This window comes from Labrus bergylta, chromosome 22 (assembly GCF_963930695.1).
Source record: "Labrus bergylta chromosome 22, fLabBer1.1, whole genome shotgun sequence".
Classification (NCBI taxonomy): Eukaryota; Metazoa; Chordata; class Actinopteri; order Labriformes; family Labridae; genus Labrus; species Labrus bergylta.
The window spans coordinates 3,350,377-3,363,518 of record NC_089216.1 but is presented as its reverse complement, the minus strand read 5'-3'; the positions used below and the strand labels follow the sequence as shown (position 1 = coordinate 3,363,518).

Sequence of the window (13,142 nt, the reverse complement as noted above, 5' to 3'; positions counted from 1 at the left end):
CCAAAGCTGAAAACACCCCCAACATCTGAGATATCCACCTCTTATACCACCAGGGCCTTCGTGGCAGCACCTGGCTCCCCAAGTAGGCCGGAACTACACACACACCCACACACTCACAGAAAGATACAGGACTGGTCGCTGGAGGTCCGGAAGAAGACATTCATTATAGGTGACTCCAACCTCTCCCGGATCCCTCCTTTCACAGACCCACACATACAGGTAGACAGTTTTCCCGGAGCCAACTTCCATCACATAGCCAGCATACTTAAGAAACTCACCCCATGCCACAACACCACACAGTTAATACTCTCAGTCGGACTCAACAACTGCCTCTCAGAACACGACCCCACCACACAACTCAAACAACTACAGACTATGTGGAGGACCAGCCAGACCACCTTCCCCAACGCCACCCTTTACATCCCCTTCATAAACTTTTCACCCAGACTGGACAAATACAAACAGACACTCCTAACAAAACTCAACGACACAATAACCTCCAAATATAACTTCATACCTGAAATAAATCCACTACTCTTCCAGACAGACAAGGACCACATACATTGGACTGCAAACAGGGCCGGGATGTTGTTCAGGTACTGGAAACAGCAATTAAACTTGTAACTGGGGACAACTGTCAAATCGCAACTCCCCACCAGTCCAACATTACCAACCTCTGTGCCGTTTTCTCCCTCACAGCCGTGCAGCTGGAGATATGAGAAAAGGTCTCACCTTCATCCCCACACCCAACCCACCCACCCGACCGGAGCTCAGAGGGGACCTACACACCTTCCACAGGAGGCTAAAGTTAAAGGATCACTTCCAAAACTTTTAGCCGCGCCCCCCCAGGGGGGCACAAAGCCCACTTTGGGAACCACTGAGTTAAAGTATGATTGCTCTCTTATGAGGACATCATCTTTTTAGGTTTGTTGTTATCCTATCAGAAACAGAAATACTCTGACCCCTGGGGGGTATCTTGTATTGGGGGGGAGGGGTGTGTGCTCATGTATTAGCCTTAAAACAACCACACTTTCATAACGGCCTGCCTGACACTCGTGCTGAACTTCTTTAAACGCCGACCATGAGAACATCTCACAGCACTAAAGTCTATTTTTGGAGGTTTCAGTTCTTCACAGTGGAACATGTTTCTCTTGTTTCTGCTGTCCCCACAGAGCTTCACTGTGGTCTCTGTGCTCACACGTCATGACCGATGCTGTTGTTATATTTACCTGAACAGTAACGTTGTAAACCATCAGCACCATCGGCATCAGAGCATCGACCCAAATGCACAGTTAGTCAACAAACAAGAAAGCTAAGAGTCGTATATAGGAGTTTGTGTTTGGTATACTGTCATATATAAGTCAGAGAATAAAACTGGATGTTCCACTGCACATTAAAAATAGTGAACTCAAGCAACACATCGCAATCAGAGTCCAAACTAAAGGGCATAATTACCTCTCTGTGAAGAGAAGTGTTGCCACATCCTGACATTGACATTGCTCAGGGTGAACATCGTATTTGTTCAATCACTTTATTCCTAAATAGATCAACAGTCCAAACTGGATGAGGACTGAAAAGCTTGTCGTTTTTCTACATTTTTTTTCTTCATCATTCATCAATCATTTTAAATTTGAAACGTCTGACTTAATAATAATAATGAACATGCTACACAAACATAGGCCGAAATACAGACACATGCACAAACAGGATCCTATGGACATGCATTAATGGAGAGGTCTCAGAGTGAAGGAGCTGCCCACAGCGAGCGCTCCAGAGCAGTTTTGGGGTTCGGTGCCTTGCTCATGGGCACCTCGGCAGTGCTCAGGAAGTGGACTGGCAGCGGACTGAGCTACTGCCGCCCTTCAGTTTGGTTTTTATTTTATCTTTCTGCTCCTCAATCTCACCCTGTTGTTTAATAATGTCATCCATCCTACTGGTCAAATGCTGCTTCTTCTCCGTCAATTGATCAACCATATTTAAAATGGACTTCATGATCATGTCTGTCTCATTATCCTCAGAGTATTTCACGTAACTCTCTCCATTCTGTTTTATCAAACCTTTTTCTAACACATAATGATTCTGGCTGTTCTGTCTCTGGATCTCTTGCTGATTTGCTTTACAGTGCTTTCTTTGATCCTCCAGATCCTTTTTGTAATTCATTAATAAATTAATCAGCACCAACAAATCTCTGTTTTTGTCCTCCATTTCTTTTAACTCTACATCAAGGCTGTCTTTTTTCTCATCCAAATCTTGGATGATTGGGCTCTCTGCAAAGTCCTGCTGTGTTTCCGTCTTCTGTGCATTGAGCAAGTCAAGTTCTGTGTTACCTAAAGTTGATGTTGTGTCTGTCTTTGACTGCATACGGATGTTCCCTGTTGAAAAGCAAAGACACAAACAAAGTAAAACTGAGGAAGACAGAGACAGAAAATCAGATATTTAATGACAGGCTTACTTTTTTGTTTCTGTCTCCAGATCCACACTAAAAAGACGACTGATAGAATAACCACGAAACCCACAACCAGGCTGCGGATGATTGGAAGAGCCGTGGAACACTGATTATTGTTGAAATCATCTGTAATAAAAAACAAATAATGAAAGCTAAAACAAACAAGAACAACAAGAACCAGAACTCTAAGATTTGAGCCTGTTACTGTAAAACCACCTGGAACATGTATGTGTGTCTCTCTGGTCTGGTTGATGTTGTTCTGTGTGACTCTACAGGTGAACATGTTGTTGTGTCTCCTCTCCACAGTCACTCTTCTGCTGACAGTATAGAGATCATCGGGACCTCTGATGGTCTCTGTAGATCCAGCAGAGAGGAGTTTTCCCTCACTGTCCAGCCACAACACCTCAGGCTCTGGATACCAGCCTTCAGACTCACACTGAAACACCAACCTTCGGATGAGACTGCCCCTAAAGATGAAGAGAGACCAATCAGAAACTCCAGCTACCATTGAATTGCAGTTTCATCTATTGGATTGTAGAATAATGTGGTTCCACCCACCGACCAGAAGTTCAACAGTAGCCTCCCTGTTCAGTGTAGGAATGAAGCATCCATATCTCCCCTCATCAGAGAGCTTTACTTTGTGGACTTTAAGGGAAATATCACCATGCTTCAGTTTGTTGATGGACATTGATGTTCTCCCTTCATAGGATGGATGTTTTTTAAACGCTAGCTCCACACCATCACGCCACACATAGACAAATCTAGGATTCAGGTCAGGTTTCCTCCACTCCATGGTCAGTTCAGTGGCATCCACAGGAGGATCCAGATAACATGGCAACACAATGTCTTCACCAACTCTGGCCACGATTAGCTGCGATGGTGTAAACACCAGAGACTGAGCTGCAAGAAATGCACAAGAAATCTTATTGAAACAACCAAATGGCCAGAAAATAGTTAAATGTGTGTTGTTCATACAGACTTTGAGTGAAACACTTTAGGTCACTATGTTGCCTAGTAATGGTTTAAATGAGGTCAGTTCATAGTGTTGACAAGAAAGGTTAAGTGAAATGTCGTCTGCATAATGTTTGAAGCATGATTCATCAGATCTGTGGAGTCCAAGAATTGAACCCTGTGGTACTCAACATTTCTAAGCAATAGCAGACCATTTGTGCATCTTTTATACACAGAATACTATTGACTCGAGGTAACCCTGCAGTACAATCAGCAAGATACTTACTGAATGAAATGTGACTGTACTATATGATCAGACATTAAGGAAACATGCTATGTTGAAGTGCTGGCTTCTCTGACAACAGTGCAGAAGCCAGTATGTCCTCCTTTTAAGTTTATATTCTGGTCCTGATTGGTCTGGATTTGTTAAGACCAGAGAAGGCAGGCGGTTTTAAGGCACCCCCACAAGTCCGTTTTGGACGCCCCTCGGTTTGCCAGATATGAGACCAGTTATCAGGTCAACAGGTGTTGCAGCGATGGAAGCGGGCAAGAGAAGTGGTTCAGATAGAAGTGATTGTACCCGACCTAAAAAGCCTCTGCATGTTTCTAATAAGCTCCACGAGCAGAAACGTGCTCAAACTAGGATCAATATTGGAGATGCTTTTGAAAAATGGAGAGAGGTTAGAACACAGAAAGGTTTACAGACCCATGCAGAGCTGGATAAACACTGAAGCTTCAGTGTCTGCAACATAGCAACCTGCGTGAGCATCGACTCTAGAGGGGAGGGGGCTGGGAGAGACAGCTCTTTCTCCAATGTTTTGAATTTGGACTGCAGTAGCCATTTTAAACACTAGGTGTCAGAGTTACATATTGCTCCTTTAAGTGAACTGAGCTTTAGCTACATATATGAAGTAATCTGCATACTGTACATTAAGGTATGTATTTAAATCTGAATGCTGTGGACTAAAAGGATATTTAAGATCTTTCACCGCTTGAAGAAGTCGATGTTCTATCCAATTACAGAATGGTTCTTAGATGGTTAACTTCCATTAACCAATCAACGGTCTGCAGCACTTAACCTTTGCTTTTAAGTTTTAGCTCAGACTATTGAGATGTATTTTTGTGTAACTCCCAACTGATAAGAAAGTATTCTTGGGCAGACATGTGTTGTGTGTTGTGTGAGCAGTTGATCCATTTTGAAAGTTGATATTGTCCGTTCTTACCTGCACAGCTCGATGTTAGAAAAAGAAGGACAACAGCTTGGTGGAAAAGCACAGAGCTGATGGAGCTGTGCTGACGTTTAGAGGGCCAACCATCCTTCAGGGGATGCATCCTTGAGTTTTGAACATTGAAACGTTTTATAAGTTAATCCATTCCAAATAACAATTGTTTTAGTTGCATCTTTAAAAACATTTTTTTTTTAACAATCCATCAGATTGTATTTGATTTTTCTTGGATGGCTTAGTTCTCTAAATTTGATTTTGATTATTGCAGTAGAGAAGAGGCCAGCTTAGATTTCACCCATTCACAACACTAATTCACAGGATTAGGGTAATATTTTTATTGATTAATTGTCTAGATCAAATAAATATCTATTTAGCATTTTGCTGTAGCAGTCAAACATAAGGAAAGGTTTGATATCATTGTTTTATCCGGACAGAAGGTTTAAACACACATAAGATAGAAAAGTATGAATGATTAAATGAGGTAACACATAATGACTATTTTAACCGCCAGTGTAGGTGGCATGTTATTCTTTTAGTCCAGGTGTTTTCATAATGGAGCCATTGAAGCAATCAAACATGGTCCATTGTTGTTGGATGGTGAATTGTTGGATGGTGAATAACTCTTCAAACAAAATCATTCTGCACCTCACTTTAAATCAAAGTCTGCAGTGTGCATCAGTTTGGAGTGATTTACAGAAGTCATCAAGCTTTCCTATTTTTTATATACAGGCAAAAATAACATCTTATATCCGCCTACCTGTTTGGTGGTTGATCTTACACCAGACGGAGAAGGAACTCGAGTGTAGAAGTCCAACACAATCACATGCTCTACATACTGTTTATCCACAGTGGCGCTTTAATCATTAACCAATGTGAAGTGCTACTGTTTGGCCCTTTATTGGCATCAAATATTTCATTGTAAAACAATTTTTATTCTGTGTAGATTGTGTTGAAACTGCAATAAGCTCAAAGGGCAATGTGTTAGGAGCTGTATATTTATTTTACTTTAAATTGACTTCATTGTGTCACATTACCGGCTTAAGCACTTTTACTTTAACCTCAGCGTGGGGCAGCGTGTTGTCAGAGATTTAAGGACGTTAAAGACTCCATCATATCATCCCACAGACTTCTTTATGCTGTCCCTTTAACTGCATCTGCTTTCATCTCAAATTGAAGTCAACCACTACTGCTTACATATATTCATGTGTCTCTATTTGTATTCATAAAGTCTTTTATGAAACGCCCTGCCCATACCTTGAAGAAGTGACTGTATTTAAACCAGAGTTTGGTCTCACAGTCAGTTTGTCTCAGTTCATTGTCTCCGTCTTATGACATTCAAATGAACCCTGGTTCAGGCTCTCGATCAGCTTAGTCTGTGGGGAAATATTTTCAACCCTAACCACAAACCATGTGTCGCATCAGCAGCAGAAATAAACAGCAGGAGACCCCTCCTCACCTCGTGGACGCTTCAGTCATATGTTCAGAGAGTCAACATGGAGGTCTGTGCTCTTAACCTCAGGCTGTGTGAGTATGATTCTTTATCTGTTTCATAGATATTTCCGTACCTGTTTTTATGAGATCTAACGTACAACTCTTCTTGTTTCCAGTGATCTTTGTGTTATTCCTGCTGGGTGCACATGTTCAAGATGTGGGTATGTACCGTTAAGTTTCTCAAAGTTATTGTTCAAATTTAAGTCTGCAGTTCTTTGAATACGAGTCTCTGATCTTCCATTGTGAGGGCTCTCATGACTCGACTGGATTGAAAATTGTACATCGGTCCAAAGGGGAATTACTCAAATGTCAAACTACAGTGACATCAAAAAGGTCATCCTGCACTATTCCTAATATTTTTCCAGAGGACAGTGGGCAATACTGGTGTGAGTCCAGAGATGGGAAGAGAAGCGACATCATCCATATCACTGTTACTGGTATGTTTGCATTAAGACGAGATCTTTACATGCACTCATCTTTGTGTGATATAAAATATGAACCACATGTTGTTCAGCTGGTCCTGTGATCCTGGAGAGTCCCATCAGTGTGGTGGAGGGAGAGACTGTGACTCTGCGCTGCAGACACAAGACGACCTCATCCAACCTCTCAGCTTATTTCTACAAAGATGGCCGCTTTATCAGAAGAAGCTCTACAGGAAACATGAGCATCCCCAGTGTTTCCAAACGTGATGAAGGATTCTACAAGTGTATCTCTGGAGGAAGAGAATCAGCCGAGAGTCTGATGGCTGTCCAAGGTGAGACACATCAGTGTTACCAAATCAAATTGAAAAATACATGTGATATAACTATGTGTTGAAACAGTAAATTGATTGATTTGAAAAGGACAGCGTACATTAATCAACATACAGAAGGATGTAAATGTAATTCCATTTCGGATGGGTCTCATAAATGACCTGACACAAAAATAAAATATTAATTTCATTCATTAATTCATTAATGTACCCAAGTTAGCGGAAGGCTAATTTTTGGCTCATATCCTTGCCAGAAATGAAGAGCATCCCATAATGCTTCATTCAGCTACTCAGCTGCTGTCTTCCATGTGTTATAGTGCACCTTGTTCATTACATGTAATGATGATCCACTTATTTTCAGTGCATGTTGTGCAAACCAATGAAAACATTTTTAATCAGCTAAAAGAATCCAATCCATAGAAATGTTTTGAAATGAGCAGATCAAAGAAAATGGCAGCACTTCCTGTTTGACAGGTTTCACATATTTAATTCACATGTTGGTGAATGTTCAACAGATGTTCGTTCTTCTTCTGTATAAGGACATGAAGATATCACAAGTCAAATCACACTGTGCACAGTTTGTTTCAGTGTCTTTCTATATTTAATATTCACATCTGAGAGCACGTCTTCTCTAACCCTGACCCACGAGCCGCAACTCATCTCAGCGTTATTTATAGAGCACCTGTCATACGTAAAGTCTGTGAGCCCATAATGTTTGTGTGAACAACGTCACTGTTAAAGAAGGACCCGAGATTAAAATTGTTTGTATAACCCACATCATGTGCTGCGCAAGCAATCAGCAGGTGCAGCGCGGAACTTCACTTCCTGCTCATACCTACATAAAATATCGACCTATAATACGAACATTTGTGATGGTAACATGAACATTTAAACTGTAATATTCCAAACTGTATGTTTTCATATTTTATTAAAGATGTGTGATGGAAGTTTTTGGTGTCTTCTTTTCATGCAGTGTGGTCGTTACAGCAGGGGGAACTCATTGATTACCAGCTATACTAATTTAGGTTTGTTTAGGAATAGTGTCTCAGATTCCTTTATGTTGGAGGTAGAAACTCGAAAATGGCGTTGGTGAATTAAAATGCTTGTGGCTACACAAAGCAAGGTGACCAATCTCTTTCCAACACCTTGTTTGGTAGACAAAGTAATGTTCACTAAGGAAAACACATGCTAAAGATCCAATTTACAATGACATTTTTTATTTGTTCTCAGTCCAATGGTGGATACAAATTGAAGGTTGAAACATTCATGTTATCCACAGGGAGAACCCATAAAGAAGATCTGATTTTTAATTCATTCAAATCTTTTTTTTATTTCTGTTACAACAAGTCAAAAACCTGCCACCTTCAAACCCTTCACACTTGTGAAATCTTCTAGAACTTTACATACCTGAGTCATGTTTGTGTGAAAAGAGAATGCACCCCTGCTGCTGAATTATTCCACAGTGTTGCCCAAATACTTACTAGAACACTTAAACATCAGGCACCATTTAGTTTATGTTTTTATTACAATAAGTCTTAACCAGTTGTTGAGTGTCATTTTGGTCACCCAGAGTGGAGTTTAGTCTAAGCTACAGTTATAGCCTCCTTGTTTAAGCTTAAAACGTTTCACCTTATTTAGCACATTTTCTAAAGTATTTTGACTATTTTGATGAACTGAAAGGAATTCTTTGCTTTAACCTTTCTGATCTTTTGCTATTCTGTTATTTTGGGTGCTTGGAGGCTTAGGTTTGAATCCTATTTGTTAAAACTTTCCTAAATCCTGCTACCTCTCATGTGTGTGATTTATTATTCATCAATATGCAGATGACGCCCTGTTCTATGTCTGTTAACTGTATTAAATCATTAGGCATTAAATCCCAGCTTGAAAAATTTACTTATTAAGTTACAATAATAATTAAAACCGCAAGCGGTGATCAAGTTCCCTCGCACCCCTGTGCATGTCGGGGTGTGTTGCGACCGCGGGAGTGCATCAGCAGCGGAACGTGGCAAAGCAGCAGGCCGTGCAGTTCGATTTGTGTAAAATTCGTAGTACTGGCATGTTGAAATAGGCAATGCAATGAAGATCCCGTAAAATTTTGATGTAGAGCAGTTCAGGCTAGCACTGTCATGATAGCTATGACATTTGGAGGAAATTGAGCATTGTATATAGCATGTAGTACTTACTCGTTGCAGTAGGGGGCGCTATTGTTGAAGTTGACTATTGTTATGTCAATGTGTTCAGAGGCCAACCCTGATCATGCCTACGTAATTTGAAGAAGATCAGACAAAGTATATAAGAGTTACAGCCACTTCCTGTATGATGGCGATGTGATTTGTGGACTTCCTGTTGAGTTTTGGGCGTGGCTTGAAGAGGCTTTTTTGTAGGTTTTGTCATGTTGGAAATGCAGTAAGATTCAGAATTGTAGGTTCAACGTGCTGCGGGGGCTGAATGTTTGCAATATTATAGGGGGCGCCACTGAGCCATTTAGCCACGCCCACTCACTTAAACGGTATAACATGTTTGACTTTACTACCAGGATTATATGTATGAAGTTTCGGGACAGTACGACCATGTTAAGCCCATGAAAAAACTACTTCCTGTTTGATGGCGAGCGACACGTCCGTATGGCGACAGCGTTGGACGTAGGTGTTTGAGCTTGAATGTCTTGTATGGCCGAGGTGTTAGCATGGTCCACACCAATTAATGAGGGGAAAATGAGCAACTGTGTAGCAATGGCTAATGCTAATTGAGAAGCAGTAACTTCCTGTTGTCAACAGGTGGCGCTGTGACTAATCAAAAAATGTAAATCATGGATTTGTTCAGGGTCCCGTATCATGCATGAGAAATTGTAATATGATTGAACACTAGATGGCAGAGATATAAGCATTTACTTTTTTGGCAACTTGCCAAAATGCTCAAAAAACTTAAAACGCACGTCAAGGCCACGCCCTTTGACGAAATAACGTGTGGAGCACAACAAGAAATGTTGAGCCTGTCTAGAACGCACTGACACTGAGTTTGCGCTGATCAGATGAGCGCCCTCGGACAAGTGCGTTCACATAGGAAGGCTGTAATCGGCGATTTTGAGCGATTTTGTGCCATTATTGTGAAATTCATCTTTAATTTGTGGACTTCCTGTCGGGTTTTTTGAAATGTTGCAAGAGGATTTTTAGTCCGTCCTGACAAGCTTATTATGCGTACCAATTTTCGTGAGTGTACGTGAAAAAAAGCTATATGGGGAGGCCATTTTGAAAATTTCAAGGGGGCGCCACTGAGCCATCATTGAGCCGAACTCCGTTTACAAAACCACCAAAATATCAAATTTCTCACGAGACATGATGAGCGTGGAAAGTTTGGTGAGTTTTCGGGCACGTTCAGGCCCTCAAAAAAAGCCGCAAAGTGGCGGAACAATAAAAACGACAATAATAAAAATGATTAAAACCGCAAGCGCTGATGAAGGGCCCTCGCACCCCTGTGCATGTCGGGGTGTGTCACGACCGCAGGAGTGCAGCAGCAGCTTAACGTGGCAAAGCAGCAGGCCGTGCAGTTCGATTTGTGTAAAAGTCGTAGTACTGGCATGTTGAATAAGGCAACGTAATGAAGATCACATAAAGTTTTGACATAGAGCAGTTCAGGCTGGCACTGTCATGATAGCTTTGATATTTGGAGGAAATTGAGCATCGTATATAGTAGTGGTTCCCGAAGTGGGGGTCGGGACCCCCAGGGGGTCGCCAGCCATCAAGAGGGGGGTCGCGAAATGCCTTCCATAAAAAATAAAAAATAATTTAAAAGAGCATAAGTATATATTTTTACCCATTTTTGTAAATATACAAAAAGTAGTCTAATGTCATATATAACGAACCACCTTAAAGACAGTGGGTGGTCCCCAGTTTCTGTCACCCTTATTTTGGGGTTCACGACTTGAAAAGTTTGGGAACCCCTGCTATATAGGATGTAGTACTTACTCTTTGCAGTAGGGGGCGCTATTGTTGAAGTTGACAAATGTTATGTCAATGTGTTCAGAGGCCAACCCTGATCATACCTGGAAAATTTTAAGCAGATCAGACAAAGTATATAGGATGTAGTACTTAGTCCTTACAGTAGGGGGCGCTATGGTTGAAGTTGACTATTGTTATGTCAATGTGTTCAGAGGCCAACCCTGATCATACCTGGAAAATTTGAAGCAGATCAGACAAAGTATCTGAGATGCAGTACCGCCTATTTCCAGTATGGGGCGCTATGTCAGTGGCCCAATTGTATTAGGTTGGATGTGATCAGGCCAGTACTGAGATGATTCAAGTGAAAATTGAATAAAATGTGAGATTTTATATGGGAGGTAGTACTTAGTCCTTGCAGTAGGGGGCGCTATGCTTAAAGTTGACTATTGTTATGTCAATGTGTTCAGAGGACAACCCTGATCATACCTGGGAAATTTTAAGCAGATTGGAGAAAGTATGTATGATGTAGTACTTAGTCCTTGCATTAGGGGGCGCTATGGTTAAACTTTATTATTGTTTTGTGTCACTGTGTTGAGAGGCCAACCCTGATCATACCCATCGTCGATTTAGTCGATTTAGAACTACAGTGACATCAAAAAGGTCATCCTGCACTATTCCTAATATTTTTCCAGAGGACAGTGGGCAATACTGGTGTGAGTCCAGAGATGGGAACAGAAGCGACATCATCCATATCACTGTTACTGGTATGTTTGTATTAAGACGAGATCTTTACATGCACTCATCTTTGTGTGATATAAAATATGAACCCCATGTTGTTCAGATGGTCCTGTGATCCTGGAGAGTCCCATCAGTGTGGTGGAGGGAGAGGCTGTGACTCTGTGCTGCATTATATGTAATGATGATCCACTTATATTCAGTGCATGTTGTGCAAACCAATGAAAACATTTTTAATCAGCTAAAAGAATCCAATCCATAGAAATGTTTTGACATGAGCAGATCAAAGAAAATGGCAGCACTTCCTGTTTGACAGGTTTCACATATTTAATTCACTTGTTGGTGAATGTTCAACAGATGTTCGTTCTTCTTCTGTATAAGGACCTGAAGATATCACAAGTCAAATCACACTGTGCACAGTTTGTTTCAGTGTCTTTCTATATTTAATATTCACATCTGAGAGCACGTCTTCTCTAACCCTGACCCACGAGCCGCAACTCATCTCAGTGTTATTTATAGAGCACCTGTCATACGTAAAGTCTGTGAGCCCATAATGTTTGTGTGAACACCGTCACTGTTACAAAAGGACCCGAGATTAAAATTGTCTATAAAACCCACATCATGTGCTGCCCAAGCAATCAGCACGTGCAGCTCAGAGCTTCACTTCCTGCTCATATCTGCATAAAATATCGACCTATAATACAAACATTTGTGATGGTAACATGAACATTTAAACTGTAATATTCCACTAAATGTTTTTATATCAACAACAATACAAAACATGTCTGCCTCTCTGTAACAGCAGTTCACATTTTTATTAAAGATGTGTGATGGAAGTTTTTTTGTGTCTTCTTTTCATGCAGTGTGGTCATTGTACAGCAGGGGGAACTCATTGTTAGTGTTGTATCAACATTAACCCATTAATAACCAGCTATACTAAATTAGGTTTGTTCAGGAATAGTGTCTCAGATTTCTTTATGTTGGAGGTAGAAACTCAAAAATGGCGTTGGTGACTTAAAATGCTCGTGGCAACACAAAGCAAGTTGGCCAATCTCTTTCCAACACCTTGTTTGGTAGACAAAGTAATGTTCACAAAGGAAAACACATGTTAAATATTCTTCTCAGTCCAATGGTGGATACAAATTAAAGGTTAAAACAATCGTTTTATTCACAGTGAGAACCTATAAAGAAGATCTGATTTTTAATTCATTCAAAGCTTTTTCTGTTTTTTTCTGTGACAAAAAGTCAAAAACCTGCCACCTTCAAACCCTTCACACTTGTGAACTCTTCTATAACTCTACGTACCTGAGTCATGTTTGTGTGAAAGAAAGAGAGAGAATGTACCGCTGCCAGCCGATCAGAATCAAGAACTCTTTTCTCGAAGGTCCAGGGTTTACTTCAGATTCTGTTCAGACATTCAGTCCTCAGATGGTGAAACTCATCTTTTCGTAGAGTCAGTGAAATATTTGATCGAATTAGCATTAGCATGTTAGCATGGTAATTTTGAACATATTAGCTTGCATTGTAATAGCATTCAGCTCAAAGCATTTGAGAGCTACTGCCGTTACTGTCCACTCAAAAAGACGTTTTTGTTGAACATGTTG

The 13,142-nt window shown here is 40.8% G+C and overlaps 1 protein-coding gene across 1 annotated transcript; it reads right to left on the bottom strand.

The window, feature by feature from the left end:
- Positions 1 to 1,326: 1,326 nt before the first annotated feature.
- Positions 1,327 to 2,954, bottom strand: LOC136177502 (uncharacterized). Its single transcript, XM_065950901.1, has 3 exons — positions 2,663 to 2,954; positions 2,453 to 2,572; positions 1,327 to 2,372 (listed from the first exon to the last, which is right to left on the bottom strand). The coding sequence occupies exons 1-3, from the start codon at positions 2,952 to 2,954 to the stop codon at positions 1,822 to 1,824; spliced, it is 963 nt and encodes a 320-aa protein (XP_065806973.1). The 3' UTR covers positions 1,327 to 1,821.
- Positions 2,955 to 13,142: the final 10,188 nt, after the last annotated feature.